A 20,231-nucleotide genomic window follows, 5' to 3' on the forward strand; every position below is an offset into this window, starting at 1 on the left:
ACACAAACCTTCAAACCCTAAACCTTCTTCTTGCAGCAGAAGCGCAATGCACCTCCATCTTCATGACTTGACCAAACACTTGATCTTTCGACTGAGAAAAATGATTTGGAGTTGATCCAAATATTAAAAAAAAACCTCCTACATGGACAAAAGTGCCAAAAACCCTATTTCCTCATCAAAATTTGATGCTTTGGTAAAAGCGCAGCGAATCCATGGTTGATGTAGCTCCGGTCACTCCCTGAGTTGCTTGATGACTGTTACATGTGTGAAATGGCATGTACATCATCAAATTCCTCCTTAGAAACCTTCTTTCATTATGCAAAAGCTTCCATCTCTCAAACCTCCACCTACAACTAAAAGCACAATGCCTCCCCTACCTCCTATGCGCAACGACCTCAAATGACCACACAACGAGCTTCTGATGGAAAAATGGAGAGTTGTGAGACCTTATGTGAACATAACCATGCAATTAACCTCCCAAGGTGGCTGAGAGCGGACTTGATGGGCGATAATTACAATTTGAACTTGAATAACCAAAAGTGTAGCACTTGGAAAAAGCGCAACATCGTCCTCTTGACTGTTTTACTGTTACCAATGTCATGACTAATCATGATTTGACATTTTAACTGACTCAAGACACCTACAAATTTGTGCCCATGATGACAAGGCATGGCAACATGATCTTGCTCATGATTTCTTGATGTAACTTGACCCTAGACCTACTTAACTTGACCCCTTGGGATATAAAAGACCATTTTTGTGACTTTTGACACACTTTGACATATTTACAATAAATAATAAATTTTTTATTCCAACCTAAGACCTAAAGCTTGATGTTCCATAAGATCATAGCCACACTTTTATACTTTTGACAAAATTTATTTCTGACTATTATGACAATAGGATACTAGCACCTTCTGCAGCGTAATTGATATTCCTGTGATAGGATTAGAAAATACTTTCTTAAGATTATGTTTACCCTTCTAGAAGTACAATATAATTGTTTGCGTTAATCTTTACTCTTGTTTCCTATTACTGATTATAATTTCGTTGTTGCTTTTTCTTTAGGTAGAATTGTCGTTTCTTAGGACACAACCATTCTTTTGAAAGTATTGGTTTACTTTATAATAAGTTAGATTAAGGTTTGAATGGTTTCTATGTTGCTTCTTGATTATAGTTTCCAAATCATAAGTTAATTACGCATGAGATTTCCATTTATGAGAAAATAGGTCATTTTAGTACCATCATTAGTCGTAATCACTAGTAGTTCTCTTGCATAGACTTTGCAAATTGTCTTGGAATAAAAATACAAACCCTTAATGTTTGGTAATAAAATTGTTTATTGAAACAATTGATAGTCCCAACAAAACCTTAAAAACAAAAGTTTACTATCAAAATTTTGTATCCTTTTTAAGTCAGCTATTTTGAAAAGATTTATAAAAGTTAATCCATTAAATTCATAAATATAGATATGTTCTAAGTAAAATCAATAAAATTGATAAGTTCATGGAATTTGTAAATATCATTATAATTAATACTTAATTACTTTTTAATTTTCCATACTCAACTTTTCATAATAAAAACTCTTTAAGAAATAAATTTATAGAAATTTATTTTATACTACTTATTCTTATTTCTATATTTTCATTTTTTCATAATAACAATTCTTTTGGAATATATATATATATATATATATATATATATATATATATATATATATAATTATCTATTACAATTTATTTTTATAAATATCAATAAAATCTTACAACTTCTTACAACTTATCTTTAGATTCCAAAAAAGACTTAGTTTAAATTATTTATTTGATTTGTTTTTATATTATATATATATAATGCTCACAAAAGCTTACCCTTTTTATATATATTTATTCAATAAATAGATAAATTTAAAAAACTATCTGTTAGAAAATATTACAACTTATCTTTATAAATATCATAAAATCTTACAACTTATCTTTATAAAAAATCATCAAATAATTTAGATTAAAAAAAACTTATTTTAAATTTTTTATTTGTTTTAGATTCCTTCTTTTTTTTCCGGGGAAAATAGAGTTCGTAATTTCTATTAAAAAGTTGTTAATAGATATTACATGTTGTAGATGCCGAGGCATATGCTGTAGAGTGGCCAGAGCCACGTTACAAAGAAGTAAGCAAGATATAAATATCCAGAGAGTGACCAGGTGAATACATGAAGCTGTATGTCACCAGAAGATACAGAAACCCCAAAATTCTCAAAATATAAAGCCCAAGGCCATATAGGAATATGTACATCCATATGTCCATAAAAAATATATACCCGATTAACTAGTTGCTGCTATACAAAAAGTAGCTCCCAAGTAGCAGTTGCAAAAAAGCTAATAAGGGGGAGGACCCCCCATCTGCAGGCCGTCGATGTAGGGACGATGATAGAACCTGTGGATCCCAGCTGGTGTGTGTTCTTCGATCAGCCAGTCTCCTAGAGGCCGATCCGCCGCCTCTTTCGAAAGCTGGTCAGCAATCGCATTTCTTTCCCTGTAGATATGAGAAACAGTGATCTGGTCAAAATGTGTTTTTAGAAAAACAATTTCTTCCAAGATATGTTTCAAAGAATATGCATGACAGATAGTTTTATTGTTTGTCCAATCAATCACAATCTTTGAGTCCCCAAAAATTTGAATTTGTCTGCAATGTTTAGTATGGGCAAAATAAAGAAGGTGTCTCAAAGTGATAAGTTCCGCAAAATTATTTGAGCCCGAACCCAGACCCAGTCTTAGGTGAAAAAAATGAGTATCCGATAGGAAAAAAACAATCCCCCCACCACATCCTTGTGGCGGCGCTGCCCCGTCAAAATATGCCCAAGGCATATCCTTATTTATGATTTCAGGCTGAATAATTCTAGGTCGGGTAGGTTTGCTCTCAAAAGGTATTTCATTGTAGGCAGCACAAATGGATGCCGAGAGTAACTGTTTGTTGATTCTACAGTTCTCAAAAATGTAAGCGTTCCTGCTCCGCCAGATGAAACTCGATATCACTGCTGGGAGATTTAAGGCCTTTTCTGTGGCAACCGCTTCCCACCAATTTGTCCAGGCAGTCGGTATGTCCTCGCCCTGCCAATTCTTTCTGATATTCAGTGCCTGTGTGACCTGTTGCCAGATTTCTTTTGTTGTCTCGCAGTGGAGGAACAGGTGGATCGACGATTCTTCATTTCTTTGGCAAAGTACGCACCAAGATGGTCCTGCTATGGCCCGCTTCTTGAGGGCATCCCCTGTAGGTAATTTATTTGCGATTATGTTCCACAGGAGAAGCCTGTTTCTGGGCTGCACTTGGAGCTTCCACACCACTTTCCACCAGCCTAGCAGACTTGTAGGTTTTCTGTCTTCCATAAGCCTGATATAACCCAGATTGGGTGAGTATGTCCCAGATTTAGCAAGGGCCCATATAAGCTGATCTTCATCCTCCCGAAGTTTGATATGGGTTTCAATAAGAGCTTGTATGTATCCATTCCACTGTTCTGTCCAAGCCTCCGGGAACTGTCCGAGCCCAACATTAATCCAAGCTTGTGAAAATATAGTGGAGCGCTCCCGATCGCCGATCTGTGCTAAATATTTGATGCCCCTGTGATTGAGGTGATGGATCAGATCTCTGGGCAGTATGTGAGCATTCCCCGAACCAGGCCAAGGGTCAAGTCCAATACGAATCTGAGCCCCATCACCCACCCTCCAGAGTAGATTATCTCTAATAAGGGGCATCGCCTTGAGAGTGGCACGCCAGATCGCTGAAATACCTTGTTGATTCCAAGAAGGTCTGCGAAGCCATTCCGTGAAGCAGGATGGCCATATGTATTTGTGATGAATAATCTTAGCCCATAGACTGTCCATCTTGGTGAGGGCCCAGCCCTGTTTGGCCGTGAGAGCAAGTGCAAATTCCTGTAGGGACTTGATACCCCATCCACCCCATTTCTTTGGCAGTGCAATTGTGGTCCATCTGGTCCAAGCAAAAATCCTTCCTTTTTTGTTTCCATTCCAGAGAAAACGGGAGCAGATTTGTTGAATCCTGTTCAAAATGCCTTTAGGGATCCATGTCAGAGACATCCAATAAACAGGGGTGGCCTCCAGGACTGTCTTGATCAGTAGGAGTCTGCCTGCTTTAGACAATAGCCGATGCTGCCAACCTGTTATCCTCCTTTCAATTTTGTTTATAAGCCAATACCAGTGAGTAATTTTATACCCATCCGGCTTCAGTCTAAATCCCAGATATTTGATTCCATCCATCAACTGGCATTCTATGAAAGGGAAAAACTGTCCAGCTAGTAGAGCTTCCTGCTGTGAGCAATGCATCATGGACCTGGTGGATTTCTGCTCGTTTATTTCCATGCCCGTGGCTTTACAAAAGAGGAGCAGAATGTCATTAAGGGCGACGGTGTCCCTGATACTGCCATTCAGGAAGATTAATATATCATCCACAAACAATAGGTGGGTTAGGACAAACTGCTCCGTAATTTTGAGACCACTTATGTCTCCCGTCCTTCTAGCTTCAGCTATAAGCCTGCTCAATCCTTCCATAACAATGAGAAAAAGTAATGGGGATAGAGGGCAGCCTTGCCTTATCCCCCTGGAGATATGAAATCGTTCCGAAGCCGCACCATTGATGAGTATAGCAAATGATACCGAAGTAACACAGCCCATGATCCAATTGATGAGAATATGAGGGAAACCTAGATGAGTAAGTATCATCTTCAAATATAACCAATTTACTTTGTCAAATGCCTTGGCAAGGTCAATTTTTAGGGAGATGCCTTTCAGGTTCTTTAGCTTGATAGAGTGTAAAGCTTCTTGGGCAGTTCCAATAGCCTCTTGAATATGTCGGTTCCTGAGGAAGGCAAATTGCTCTGCCGAGATATGCGAGGATAGGATTGGCTTTATACGGTTGGCAATGATTTTGGCTATGATTTTATAGAGACAGTTGCAGAGGGATATGGGCCGAAAGTCATTGAAGGATGTGGGCTCGTCAGATTTGGGGATCAAGGCTATAAAGGTCTGGTTCATGGGTGGGTGAATGTGACCCGTGATCCTGCTCTCCTCCACCACCGCCAATAGGTCCTCCTTCATCATCTCATAGAAGGCCAGGTAGAATTCCACAGGCCATCCGTCTGGTCCCGGGCTCTTGTCCTTTTTGAACCACTTAAGCGTACTTTCAAGCTCTTGTTCACTGACTGGTTGGCAGAGATCCTCAATGTCCTCCTGTGCCACGAACCTTGGAAACTTACCAGCAAGTCTGATAATCTCTGGAAGGTTTACAGAATTTGGGGCCGTATAGAGTCCCTTGAAATGAGTGATCCCCAATCTAGCCAGCTGTTGATGAGTGGTTGCCCAACCATCAGGCTCCATTGGAAGCTGCCATATAGTGTTAGCGGCCTTTCTGCCATTGGCAATATTATGAAAAAAATTTGTATTGTTGTCCCCTGCTTTAAGCCAGATGGCTCGGCTCTTCAGGCGCCAGAGTTCTTCCCTTTCCATTAAGATCTTCGATTTTTCCTCAATCAGTTGGCAGAGTTCAGCTTTTGTTTCATCCGATTGATAACCTGTTCCCCATTCGTCTGTTAATTGGCCTATTCTATCTTCCTTATCCTTCAGGTTCTGTTCCTCTCTGCTTCGCTTCAGACGAGCCCAGGTTTCTGACATTTTGTTGAGCTTTTTAAGCCTGTCACAGAAGTCCGAAGCTTTCCTCCCTTCTCTCAACTGGGGCTGTGAGGCCCAGAAATCCGATACCAACTTGATGTATTCTGGGTCTTGAAGATGGCCAGCAAAAAATTTGTAGGGGGAGCGCGGCTTTGGCGAGTTGCCACTGATCTGAAGAAGGATAGGGTGATGATCAGACAGACCCCCGTTGCTGACCCACTGTCTATATAATGGGAATTTCTGTATCAGCGCCTCATGCATCATGTACCTATCCAACCTCCTTCCAAGAGCAGCCTCTCCCGTACGCTGATTGTGCCAAGTAGGAAGTTTTTTATTCATGGGGATGTCCACAAGATGCTGGCCATCGAGGAGCATGGACATTTGTTCCGCGATAGGATCCCCTTGTGAAGATATCCCCCATGACTCCCCAGATCCCAACGAGAAATTAAAATCACCCCCGATAATGGTGCTCTGTGTAATATGTCCTTCAGATAGAAAATTTTGCCAAAAGTCGAGCCTGTTTTGATTGGGTCCATAGATGTTGAGAATTCTGATGGGAAGGCCCAATTCACCCAAAGTGATGTCCATACCAAGGAAACCTCTCCCTCCCCATACCGAAAGAGGTCTGTGTATTTTAGGATTGATACCAATGAGTAGTCCACCAGATCTACCACAGGCATCCAACCCATGCAGGAACCATCCAGGGAGAAAAGAGTGTAGGCAACGAACTGCAAGTTCAGAGGAGCATAGTGTTTCCTGAAGAAAAATGATATCACATCTGGATTCAAGTACCAGTCTCTTGAGAGCCAATCGTTTTTTAGGGCTGGCTAAACCCCTGCAGTTGAAGGAGAGACAAATCATGGGGTCACCCAGTTCTGGGGCTCATTCGCTCTAAGTGCCCTTTCAATAGTGATCTGTCGACCCGAAGCCACATCAGCCACCGCAGATAATTTTGCAGAAGAAATTTGGGATGGCCGGCCTCGCTTTTGTTTCCGATGCCGACCTGGGGAGGATCCCAGTCCTAAAATTTTAGGCCGAGTTCTGGATCTCAAAAGATAATGGTGCCCACCAGATACCATCGGGGAGGGAGGGGAATCCGGGAGACCAGTCTCTGGGATATAGGAAGGGGGGGTAGTTGAGAAAGTAGGGAGGGGGGGATCAATGGGGCAATGGATGGATGGTAAGGAGACACTCTCAGAAAAGGAAGTTCTGAATGCATGGTGCATAATGGATTGCAATTCATTCGAAATAGAAGGTTGACAAGTAGGAATGGAGTTATCACCTGAATGTGAAGATGCCGTCTCCATCGGCTTTGCTGCGGCTTCAACAGTCTTGGATCTGGTACGCGGCGGCTCAGTTGAAGGCACAGCAAATTTCCTGGATGATCTCTTTTTCCCCCCTTCGCTCGGCCCCTTGGTTGTCGTCTCCTGCTGTCTCGGATCACCCTCCGCATTATTGACATCTGCCATTGGAGTAACAGGAGGTTGTTTTCTGGGACCATGCATGCTCTCCTTGACCCCCCCTGTAACCAATGGGCAGTCCTTATAGAGATGACCAGTCTTGTGGCATCTGCGGCAACGGAAGGGAACACCTTCGTAGTCCAGTATCTGCTTCCTGGTGACATGGTTATGATAGATTTCTATAATCTCCTCCAGACCCGGTCTAGTATCCATATGAACCAAAATGCGAGCCATGGAGCGTTTACCAGACTTCTCGTATGAGCGATCATGCTCCAGGTAGGTGCCTAGGGCGTCACCAATTTTCTTGAAAGCGTATGGACACCAGAATTGCCATGGCAAGCCTGGTAAGCGCACCCAGATAGGGCCAGCCCCAAGTTGTTCGCGCTCAGGATCAAATAAGGGATCCCAGCGTTTAAGGAATACCGGCATAAGCTCAATGTGCCAATATTTGCCCAGAATCCATTCAGCGAATTGATGGTGGCAGAAGTGCAGGGCGAACCATCCTCTGGTAAGAACCATCACCTCGGGTAATTCTTTAAGCAGCGGTCCCCATATCTCCTCCACCCACGCCTTAAGTCTCTCCGCCGTATAATTTCGTCCTCGAACACGACCAACAAGAACCTTACCCGCGGCATCCATAATGTCCGGCAGCGGAGCTTCAGGCCCAAAATTTACTTTGAAACCAGAATAATTAGCTTTAAGGCATCTTCCTTTAGTAACCTTCTCCGAGCGTTTACCCAAGAGGGATTCTCTGAGTAACTTGCGACACGGGTCCGAGGAGCTTTGTTGAGCAGAATGTACCGACTGAACAGGGAATGGCGGGGTAAAGCATCCAGAACGAATAGGGGTGCGAGGGGCCGAGGAAACGGTACCCTGCAGGTTCGGGCCGGAAGTAGGGGGGGTATACGCTGATTCAGCGGCATAAATGAGACCGAGAGGGAGTGAGAGCTAGATGGAGGGGGAGGGGACGGGGGCGGAGGGAGGGGAGGTCGCAATGGTTGATGGAGAGGAGCGTCCAGAGATGGCGACGCAGGGAAACATGAACCCAAGAGCTGAAGAGTCGCCGGAGAGAGGGGTGGGCTATCAAGTGCGGCGCCTGGGGTAGGATATTCCGGCCTTTTGCCTTTCCCAGTAGGCAGCTGGTGCTGAGGCCGTGAGGAAGTGCCAGCCGTTACCCCAAGAGCAACGCTACGCGGAATCATCAACGGTCTGGTGGTGTGAGCCCAAATTTCTTGGTTGGGTATGGGGTCCTCCCCATAATCTAATAGGTCCTCCTCAACCATGTTAACTGTCGGTGGGAGCACAGAAGGGTTCGAGCCCGGATCCGTCGGATGCGGGAAACGGAGGTCAGCGCTGGGTGGTTCGAAACCGGGACGGCGGCAACAGATAACGGAGGTCAGCGTCAGGTGTTGGCGAGCAGGGAGGAAACCACGGGGGAGAAGGCAGACGCCAAGAAACCAAACCGCAAAGCACAAGTAAAAGTAAACTGACGAGCGGCAGGTGGTCAGCCCTGCCCTATGGCAGTGGCCCCATCTGTAAAACCTTGGAGGGCCCAGCTGACCGCATCCATTGTCGACTAGCGCGCCAGCTGAAAGAGGCCTGTAGTTCCCGCACTAGGGTTCCGCCATCGCCGTTGCAGAGCAGCTCAATAATCTCGGGTTATCTATTTGTTTTAGATTCCTAAAAAAAGAAAAACACTTATTTTAAATTATTTATTTGTTTTATTTTTATATTATTTTAAACTTATACCATTTAAAAAAAATTGTATATATATATATATAAATAAAATGGCTCACCAAAACTTACTTTTTTTTAATAAAATTCATGTTTACTTTAAAAAAAAAAACTTATTTTAAATCATTTATTTGTTTTATTTTTATATTATTTTAAACCTATGCCATTTGAAAAAAGATGGCGTAGGTATATATATAAAGCTGCTCACAAAAACTTGCACTTTCTTATAAAATTCATGTTTACTTTAAAATTATTTAATATTTAAACAAGACACTTGACAACTTCACTAAAATGACTCAGGCCAAAACTGATTGAAATGGCTCATGCCAAAAGTTGATTGAAATGCACCTATCCCCAACTTATGCCAACTTCACTAAAATGACTCATGCCAAGATTGATTAAAATGACTCATGCCAAAAGTTGATTGCAATGCACCTATGCCCAAAGTTGATTGCAATGCACCTATGCCCTAATTTGAATGATTAATGCCCAACTTATGCCCTAATTTGAAAAGTTGGTGAGGGACAAGCTATTAATAATGCAAACAAGTCATCACAAGGGCATATAATTATTTTAAAATTGTGCAATTTATAATATCTAAACTCATAATTATTTAAGAAATGTGCAAGGAATGTAAGGAATAATTATAAGCACTTAGAAGATTCGTGCAAGGAATGTAAGGAATAATTATAAGCACTTAGACGATTCGTGCAAGAAATGTAAGGAGATACTCATTAATTGCACAATTTTAAAGGTGAGGAGATATTCACTTTTGGACAGAGGAAATGCCTTCTCAGACAACAACTTAACCAAAAAAGGATTCCAAAAAAGTATAGCCATAAGTATAGCCATGGCAATGTTTTCCAGAAAAAAGGATTCCAAAAATATAGCTGAAAATCCACTTTATAACGATAAGCATCCACATCTATTCCTTGTCGCGTGATAGGATTGGGACGCCACTAAGGATCCTTTGCTGTTGATCATCACATGGTAATGTCGTTCTCTGCGTCTGGCTAGGCTTTTGAAACCAACTCTTTCATAGTGGTGGCTGACACCCTGATAAATCCTAGTCAGATTGCACGCCACTGAGCGTGGTGTGGTGGTTGTAACACTCTTAATAAAAATAGCCGAGAAAGTTGGCACGGAAGCGAAAGCAACAGCGCGCTCACAGTCACGTGGAAGCAACATCTATTCCATTCATGTCTATATAAATAGCTAACTCGGCGATACAGATCTTACATATCGGAAGACAGCCGAGAGCCCTTTCTCTCCATCTGAGCTTTTGGAGGCCAAGATGATGCTGGGGATCAGGAGATTGGTGGGTGCCAATGGCATCTTCAATGGCAACAAGAAGAGGATTGGAATTGGCATGAGGGCCATGGCTAATGTCTCTGCTGCTGAGAGCCATGAGCCTTCTGTTGTCCTGCCTCAGATGCCTGCATTTGATTACAAGCCCCAGCCTTACACGGGTCCCCCAGCCGAGGAGATATTGAAGAAGAGGAAGCAGTTCCTTGCGCCTTCCAATTTTTATTTCTATGAGAAACCTGTGAGTATTGCTAAAAACTAACTGTAGAGATGCCATGCAGTTGTATGTGAACTGTAGAGCTTGCATGCAATTAAGGATGATTTGTTTTGCATTTGTATTGGAATCTGTTTGTGTGATTTATTTGAATCTGTGAAGGGATTTATGCTTCTATGATTCCACCCACGATGTTGGGTAGATATATTTTTTTTGTTTTTTGTTTTCTTGATTCTTGTGTAAAAAACTGCTTTATATATTTTTGGTAAGTGTGGAACATGGATTAAGTGCATCAGGGACAGCTTACTTGCTTCAATTTAGATGCCAGGTCCAAGAGCTTTACTCATCTTCACCTCGCATCCCCACCTTCATGCTTCGTCCAAGAGCTTTGCCCGAAGCTGGGATGCAGCTATTCTGCCAGGGTCGCCCATGACTTGTAATCAACCTGATCCATTAGAAACTGCTGCCATGAGGGTGAGGCAAATTCATATTGATGGGTTTATGCATCTATGGTTCCTCCTACATGATTGGGGTGGTGTGCTGTTTGAAGGGCTGGATTTGCACCTTGCCCTATCCCTTTCGTACTCATGCATGGCCCCTTTGTGATTAATGCCACCATGCAGTACAGACTTCATGGTGGGTCACTATTTCATGGAGGAACAGCTGATGGCACTTCTATTTTTACCTCTTACAAGTTTAGCTGGATATTCCCTCCACTTCACAAATGAATTACACTTCTGTGAATTTTTTGCGTCTTACAAGTTTGGGTTAGTGAGTATGGAATTGATTATGTGTCATAGGCCTTTTTGTTTCTTTCTTTTTCAAGTAATGCTTCAGCAACATGCCTAGAGGGTTTGCACCTGTTGTGGCTAAGGTTCCAGTTCGGAGGGGTAACTGTTCTGTCAAAAGCCAGGGACTTGCATCCTGCCTCACCCTTTTGAAGCTCATGTTGTATAGACGGAGTAAGAACATAGTGAGAAAGAAATGTTGGTGTACAGCATAATATTTTTTGTTCTCACCTGTGAGTAAACTCCTTGTTGGCATTTATATTGATTTTTTTTCTTCCTGCGGCCCTCTTTTAAGATTGAGGTTAATGACTAAGGAAATGATTACATGTGGTGGGCATTATTGCTCAACAAACGTGCTTGGAGGGGCTGCATGGCACAGGTTGTGCTTCCTTTGGCTTAGGTGCCAGGTTTAAGTATAAGCATTCCACCTGGGACTAGCATCTGGCAGTGATCCCTTTAAAACTCAGGGCTGATCCATTTGTTATCCATGCCATGCAGTTGGTTTGGACTTTAGCAGGAAATTCCCTCTTACAAGCTTAGGTAGTGAATATGGAATTGATCATGTATGTTTGGCTTTTCATTTTTTGGACGAAGTGCTTCAAGGAACATACACGGAGGAGTTGCAGTGCAAAGAGCAGACTTCCTTTAGCTTGATGCCAGGTTTGTGGGGTAAACTGTAATTATTTCACTAAAAAAACCAGGGACTTGCACCTGATGTAAGCTTTATTCTCTTTGAAACTGAGGCCGTGGAGAAGGGGAGGACTATAGGAAAAATGGAATGCTGGTGTACGGTTTAGACTAAATATTCTGTTGACCTCACTAGTGAACGACCACTTCCAAGATTTTTGTTTTCTTTTCTGGCCAACTTCTTACAAGCTTGGGACAAGTGAGTATGAAATTTGATAAGTGTATGGAATTGATTATATGTGGTGGTTTTTCTATTTTGTTGTTTCTTTTTTTGAGAAAGTGGTTCAGGGAACATGCCCATAAAGGCTGCACCGTAAAGAGGGGGACTTCTTTAAGCTTAGGTGCCAGGTCTGATGGGTAACTGCTCTGCCCAAATTACCCGTGATTTGCATGCATGTGGGGAAGACCACAGCGAGAATGGAACCTAAGTGGACAGCCTAACACTCCGTAGACCTCATTAATGAATCAATGTTCCCCGTTGGTGTGTGGTAGGCCTTTTGAGTCTAGAGGTTTCATCTAGCTTATGAGGATGCTACTTCGATGATGTTTTGCATTTGTGGATTTCCTGTTACAGTCTGTATGTTGTCGTTTGGCCTGGCCCTTGCACCTTTTAGAGTCTTTTTGTTATTTTCTCCCGGTGGAATTTGAGAGGATTAGAGAGTTTGATGCTTGAGATTCGAGGTGTCATGAACAACAGGTTACTGAACTTGGCGTGATGGGCTTTGATTGGATTTTTTAGCCTAGCTGGCTGTCTTCTATGAAGTTATTGGGAGATGTACATGGACCTGTGTCTATTAGCTAAACATAGTCCTTGTGCTTCATTCACGCTTCATTCATACTCATATCTTGTTTGGGAGAGTTTGGAACTTCCATGCCTGGATCAGTAAGTATCTATATATTAGATAGATCTAGGTGCTATTACGAGTCGATTGATTTAATAGGTTGCTCTTACTGTTCGTTTCCTATGGTGCTTTCATGTATATTTCATTAGATTCCTTTGATTATCTTGTGTTGGCTGTTATGTCTGGGTGATTTTGATGAAATAGATTGTTCTTATTATTCTGGTATTTTGGTGCTTTCATACCTTGATGGATAGATTCAGGGGATTTTGATAGAATAGATTGTCATTGCACAATATTGCAGTCGACATTTATTGTGCAAGATAATAAATTAAGGTTGCAAAAGATTAAAGAAGTTTAAGAATATATTGCGGGTCATTTCTTTAGCGCAAGAATTTGAAAGATGTAGTTGGCTAAGTGCTAGAGTATCTTTACTTTTTGTTTGCAGTAGAATTTTTTTGCATTCCTAACATGTCATCTACAATGGATTATAACGATGGTCTTGTATACCTTGATCGTTTTTCAGTTGAATATTGTTGAAGGAAAGATGCAGTACTTGTTTGATGAAGATGGGCGTCGATACCTGGATGCTTATGCAGGCGTCGTCTGTATTTCCTGTGGGCACTGTCACCCTGAAGTTATTGATGCTATTATAAAGCAAACAAAGCTCCTGCAGCATGCTAACACAATATATCTTCATCATGCGGTCACAGATCTTGCAGAGGCATTAGCTGCAAAGATGCCAGGAAATCTTAAGGTGTTATCGGTTGTTTTGTTAAATTGTCCTCTTTAGCTTAAGCTTAGAATATGTAGACTCATGTTATTTCCTTTTACTGGCAGGACATTTCAAAGCATTCCTGCACACTTTTTTTCGTGATTGATTTTCTTACTTGACTGATATTGTTAGATAAATTACTTGATCTTCATATTCTATAGCTTCTTTGTTTTAGCTATCGTTTTTTATTCCCGCAAGACGAAGATGATTAATTTTAAGCATTTTCAATACCATAAGACTCGAGATCTAATTTCATTTGGTGTGAGTTTCGTAAGGATAGGTTAAGTGTTGAATTGTTTTCTGTATAAGAGAAGCCCAAGCTTTAACTTTTCATTCCTTGCAAGTTGCAGGTAGTTTTCTTTGTAAATTCAGGTACGGAGGCAAATGAATTAGCTACGATGATGGCTCGGTTGTACACTGGTAACCATGATATGATTTCAGTGAGAAATGGATACCATGGACATGGTTCTAACACAATGGGATTGACCAGTCAGAGCAAATGGAAATTTAACGTTGTGCAGGTTTGTAAATTAAAACCTCGTGTGGAAACTTCTGTTAGAGAGGATATATTTGTTTGTTAGGTCTCTCAGTGATGAGCCTGGGTTTCAATACCCACATTTCAATAATATGAAGTAATGCTAAATAAATGAGAAGCAACATTATCTGTGCAATTGTGTCTGTGTTGTTGACTAGGCAGAGCCCTGCATATAAAGAGGTCAAGCTTTATGTTAGACTATTAGTCTCATTGCGTCCTTGAAAATAAATTTGAAGTTATAAAAAAATGTGCAGAGTGGAGTGCATCACGCAGTCAACCCTAACCCATATCGAGGGATTTTTGGCGCTGATGGGCCACAGTATGCTAAAGATGTTCAAGATATTATTGACTTTGGAACCACTGGACGTGTTGCTGGCTTTATTGCAGAAACTATACAGGTAGCTTATATTTCCTTGATGTGTTACTTCTAATGTAAAGAGAAGTTTAGGGTTTAGAAGTGCAGGTTTTTCAATCTACTACATAACTTGTAAATGTTTATTTTCATTGAACATACGTGAGGTGATTAGTTTCTTGCATGGTGCCTTTATTTCAGGGTGTTGGTGGAGCAGTAGAACTAGCACCTGGATACTTGCGAGCAGCTTATGATATTGTCCGGAAGGCTGGAGGTGTTTGTATATCTGATGAGGTTCAGACAGGATTTGGTCGTATGGGAAGTCATTACTGGGGCTTTGAAACACAAGGTGTTATCCCTGACATTGTAACTGTGGCCAAGGTATCTTTCTTTCTGTTTGCTTCCCGTTTTCAATTCTTTCATTTCTTGCACAGGATCAGTCTTTGCTTTCATTATCTAGGGTTTAACCCTTTGTTTTGTTATTTTGCCCTTTTCTTTTCGAGGATAAGCCTTAGGCACTCATGCATTGTCATTCTCTTGATGTACTTTTGAGTCTCATTGATCTGATTTCATCAATTGTGGACATTTAATATAGTCTCTTCTTTCTTTCTTTAATTAAATTTAGATATGAGAGTGCCTCACAGGAAAACTTGTTATATGGCTGAAACTTGTATATGCTGATTGCCAATTTTATCGTAACTGACAGGGTTTTGGGAATGGCCTTCCTATTGCTGCTGTTGTCACAACTCCAGAAATTGCACAAGTTTTAACACAACGATCACACTCTGTTACTTTTGGTGGAAATCCAGTCAGTACTGCTGGCGGCCATGCTGTGCTAAAAGTTTTAGACAAAGAAAAACGACAAGAACATAGCGCAGTTGTGGGTGCTTATCTAATCAACCGTTTAAGAGAACTTCAAGACAAATATGAAAGTAATTTTCTCACCAAATTTCATTGAGCAATAAAATCAATGCTAACTTTTATATTCAAAAGTGCAAAAATCTCTTATTCGAAACCATCTGCTGACTTCCCTTAGATGAGTTTTCTTTCTGGAATTGAAAATCAGTTGTGTTTCAAACTTTCAACAAGGAAAACACTATTGTTTCTTTCTTTTTGTATGTTACTTACCTTTGGCATATATATTTACTTCTACGTCTCTTGTCTGTCTTATTGTTGCTCTAATGAGATAGAACAGAGCTAATTCCTTCTTTCTTCCAGTTTAAGAAAAACTAAGATGTATTTTAGGCATACATCTGCAACTGTGTCTTCCTTATAATGAGCTATTTATAAAGAAAATATTACATCAAAACACTTGATCTCAACATTTCACTTCGTCTTGCCCATGGGGTTTTGAGTAGATGGTGATTGGGTATACAGTTAAGGCACTCTTTGATGTTAAGGTCACCGGTTCAAAATTTTTGGGTAGTTCCACCTGGCCAATATTACAAGAAAAAAAACACATTTCTTTTCCTCTCGTTTCCCCTGAACATTGGTGAAATACTCACATCTATAACTAACTGAAAGTTTGTTTCTGTCTCAGTCATTGGAGATGTAAGGGGAAGAGGTCTAATGATTGGGGTTGAGCTTGTGACTGATCGAACATCAAAAACACCAGCCAAAGAAGAGACCTCACTTGTATTTGAGAAGATGAAAGGTATTGCATTCACATCTACTATGACAGATACCTTTCATCCTGCTTTGACTCTCATAAGGTAGTTGGTTCATGTAGTGGTTAGATGCTGTGTAAATTTGATAAATCTTTGATGCACTTACAATGGTTATGCAGACCTAGGAGTGTTGGTTGGAAAAGGGGGAATGTATGGAAATGTCTTCAGAATCAAGCCTCCAATGTGCTTCACAAAGGAAGATTCTGGTATGCTTATGTTTCCATTCTTTTTACTCTGCAAATTATTGCAATGAATGTGGCTGTGAGAAATTTAGTCTATTACCTGGCAGCTTGAGCATTCAAGCTTTTTATATTATTATGACTGATAATAGAAGACCCCTTTTCTGTGTATATGAAGTAGATGAGACCATTAGTAATACTTTTCCTGTTTGTGCTGCAGATTTTTTTGTGGATGTTATGGACTATTCACTGTCAAAACTTTAATGTACTTTCCACAGTTTGGAACAGGGTCGTACTTTGTTTCAATAAATTTGCAACTATAAGTGTTGCAATAACATCTGAACTTTTAAGTTATTAGGGGATACATACTCCAGAGTAGATGGGACTTTCAGCAATACTTTCCCTTGTTGTACTGTCCAAGCTAATGTGTTACACAGTTTGAAACAGTTTGTACTTTGTTTCAATAAATTTGCAACTAAATTTGTTGCAGTAATATCTGAGCGCATGAGACACCACCTCGTTGTCTCTTCGTCTCAGACACTGTAGTAAACTCCTGTAAATCTTAGAATGTGATTATGTGATGAAAACAGCTGTGACTCTTATTGGTTTAATGTTGCTCTGTGATGATGATGTCAGTGACTGTTATGGGTTTTAATGTGATCATTAGATATGTGGTTATTTTACTATTGATGGGTTCTTTGTATGGTAAATTTGGCTGACATGTTATGTCTACAAAGAAGCTTCACAGTTTATGGATGAAATGCAAAGATTACCCTAGTTTGTCTTTTTCATTTTAATGGTCAGGGAGTATGAATCATGTGTGTGAACAGAGGATTTCAAAAAGAAGTTGATTCTTTGCTGCAGGCAGATAACTCACCATCCTAAATTCATGGGATGACTAGAATTAAATCTTTGCATTTTTTTTTTCCAAATTAATTAAGCTTATTATTTACAACTACAATTGTTTGGAACAGCTCTGAACTTTGTTTCAATAAATTTGTGACTACAATTGTTGCAGTAATATCTGAGCACACAAGACACCACCTCACTGTCTTTTCGTCTCAGTGAATGTTACTAGTGGTAAACTCCTGTAAATCTTCGAGGAAGATCATATGATGATAACAGCTGTGACTCTAAATTGGTTTAATGTTGCTCTGTGATGATAGCATTTATTAGATATCTCATCATTTTACTATTGATGGGTTCATTGGATGGTAAATTTGCCTAACATGTTACATCCAAAAAGGAGCCTCACAGTCTTTGAATGAAAAGCAATGATACTGAATCGTTTTCATTCTAATTGTCTGGGAGTATGAATCATGTCTTGTGAACAGAGGATTTAAAAAATGACTAAATTCTTTGCTGCGGTCAGATAAGCCACTATCCTAAATTCATAAGATGATTAAAATTAAGCTTTGCATATTTTGTCAAATAAACTATGCTTATATCTTTACATAATTACAGTCAAAATTTAAAAGGTCTCTATCCAGATTCCAAACACTTGAAGACTCTAGGCTTTCTTAACCTTTGCAACAGGTAGTAAAGCAATTCTATAAAGTTAAAAGTTTTACGAACCATAAAATTAGTGGCCGTAAGTGGACTGCCTGCTGAAAAGATGTTACACTGGCTGTGAGTTAAAGTCTAACTGTCATACATATACAAATAGTAACAGAATATCTGTTATGGTGCCCCAGAGACTGCTTGACACCGGTCTCTGTCTATCCATCACAAAAGCCACAATCATTTACTGCTGCAACCCGAAGGTGGGAAGCTGGCAGAATTGTCACCTCAGCCACACTTAAATGAATTTCAGAATTATTCTGTCGCTAGTTCAGCAGGTGTATTTTTAGGTCTGGATATCTTCATTACTTGCAAATTCTTTTATAAAAGAAAATACTTCCTTTTTTGTATTAAATATAAACATTGTGTGCGTAAGGGTACTTGTTACAAAGAAAAAGGGCTACTAAGCTAGCTACCACTAGCTAGCTACCACTAGCTTGAGCATCTAGGCGATAAATGCCACAAAAGTGAACAAAATTGCGTTGGAGCACGAAAAAATTGAAAATACCCTTTGGCAAATACAGATTGAGAGTATTTGCATGGCTATTGATCTACCAGGGTTTTCCCTCCAAGGAGCGGTTTTCAAAGTTAAAAGCACTGTCCTTCAAGGAGATGGGGGAAGTTGTTCGTTTGAGGCTTAATTTGACCTAAAGGCTTTTCTTTGATGCCTGTTTGTATATTTTCTTTGTATCGTATTTTCTGTTAATAAAAGAAGCAGTTTCGAATGAATGGTACTAATCTTTGTATAATATTTTCCGTTAATAAAAGCGGCATTTAAAAAAAAATCCAGAAATAAAGACAGTCATGAAGGCGAGCTTAACCAGGCCACAATATGTCCAGTGGCAACCAATTCATAAAAGCAAACGACCATGCAGCGTCAAAGATCAAACCCGAGGCAAGCAGATTTAATTAGTATTGTACTAATTCCAACTTTGAACTTGATTCCCAATTGTGAGGTAGATTGTCCTTACCTTTATCACACATTTCAACTTTGAATTTGATTCCTATTTTGTTGGAAAATATCTCCGATGTGTGATCTGGTTATTGGTCAATTTCCTGTCACATTACGCATACTCTTGATTCGGTGCAACAGACAATGATTTCCCTTGCATCTGGCTTATATTGATTAATGCACGAGGATGCAGCATCAAGGACGAAGCCCGGGGCATGCCAGACTGTCCTTATCATTGGCCGTAGTCTAACTAGCGGGAGGAATTGCTCGGAAAGTTATGGAAATTTTAGTTATATTAATCCGGCCAAGATTTTTGTAAAACCAATTTATAATTGTTAAACTTTAAAATTTTTAGGTGTCCTAGACGTTTTTGGTGGTGCTGAATTTGTTTCTACCATCAAAAACACGATTCAAACACTGTCTCTACAAATTTTTTTAATTTTTTATACCCAAATTCCGACCACTTTTGGCCGTCCGAACAATTGTACAAAATTTTTTAAATTTTTTTTACCCAAATTCCAACCAACCACTTTTGATCGTCTAAACAATTCCTCCGACTGAATAAGACTCCTTATTATTGTTACTCATTCCCAACTTTAACTTTGATTCCCATTTTAATCATTGTTGCTCATTCCAACTTTAACTTTGATTCCCATTTGTGAGGCAGATGGTCCTTTTCATCGTCACTCATTCCAACTTTGAATTTGATTCCACGGCGTTGGAAAATGTGGTTTTGAATTTGATTCCACGGCGTTGGAAAATGTGCTTTGAGATCTGATTTAGCTGCACGTCAATCGATCCGTCACATTACCCATACTTTTGATTCAGTGCAACTGGCAACGATTTCCTTGCATTTAGCTTATCTTGATTAATATAGGAGGATTTTCTGTAAGTATTTCTCGGATTCCAGACTTTTCAGCTTTTGAATATCCTTTGTTTTATTTGATGGACCACATAGTTAAATCATATTCATAGCAGATTTTTAAATAAGATTCCGAGCTTATTTTTCAATTCAACAAGTGGACAAATAGCACTGGAAGGATCCGAGGAAGCCTTTGAGATCCAGTCCAAAAGAGTGCAGATTCAGTGTCATAATGGCAATGCTTTATTCCATGTGACTTTTTCTTGAGTGAGAAGAGTAATTGATTATATCACAATATGATATAGATTAAGAAATTTTTGATTGAGTTGAAAGGTTAATTTTACAGCTCAGTATAATGTGTAATCTTGTCAGCTTAGTATGAAATTTTGTTCATGTTGACAATTTTTTTCTTTTTTTTCTAAATCTAAAAATAAAAAAAATTAAATAACTATACAAAATAATGTCGGCTCATAAAAAAGTTTGCAAGTGAAGAAATTGAATCCTCTCGGCTCATGTTAGATCCGTATTTAAGATGGATATATGCTGGTAAGTATTAATCCTATGTTGTAGGAAACACCCCTCAATTTGGCATATCTTTATTTGGAATACTGAAACGCTGTTGAAGCAGAGCTGAAACGTAGCTGATG

At 39.9% G+C, this 20,231-nt stretch overlaps 2 protein-coding genes across 2 annotated transcripts in view; one reads left to right on the top strand and one right to left on the bottom strand.

The window, feature by feature from the left end:
• LOC149138222 (uncharacterized) overlaps positions 1 to 6,056 on the bottom strand; it is a 37,406-nt gene extending 31,350 nt beyond the window's left edge. Inside the window, exons 1-2 of the mRNA XM_089450290.1 lie at positions 5,060 to 6,056; positions 2,816 to 4,711 (exon numbers count right to left, since the gene is read on the bottom strand). Of these exons, the coding sequence (XP_089306416.1) occupies positions 2,816 to 4,711; positions 5,060 to 6,056 (2,893 nt within the window). The remainder of the gene's footprint in view (positions 1 to 2,815; positions 4,712 to 5,059) is intronic.
• Positions 6,057 to 9,866: 3,810 nt separating this feature from the next.
• On the top strand, positions 9,867 to 16,821 carry LOC149138223 (alanine--glyoxylate aminotransferase 2 homolog 1, mitochondrial-like). The gene is made up of 9 exons (XM_089450084.1): positions 9,867 to 10,415; positions 13,229 to 13,459; positions 13,828 to 13,998; positions 14,267 to 14,410; positions 14,566 to 14,745; positions 15,071 to 15,296; positions 15,905 to 16,018; positions 16,151 to 16,237; positions 16,431 to 16,821. Exons 1-9 carry the CDS (start codon positions 10,164 to 10,166, stop codon positions 16,472 to 16,474), a joined length of 1,449 nt encoding a protein of 482 aa, XP_089306210.1. The 5' UTR covers positions 9,867 to 10,163; the 3' UTR covers positions 16,475 to 16,821.
• The last annotated feature ends 3,410 nt before the right edge of the window (positions 16,822 to 20,231 follow it).

This window comes from Pinus tabuliformis, chromosome X (assembly GCF_031772625.1).
Source record: "Pinus tabuliformis cultivar Carrire ecotype Pingquan chromosome X, CPIR1, whole genome shotgun sequence".
Taxonomy (NCBI): Eukaryota; Viridiplantae; Streptophyta; class Pinopsida; order Pinales; family Pinaceae; genus Pinus; species Pinus tabuliformis.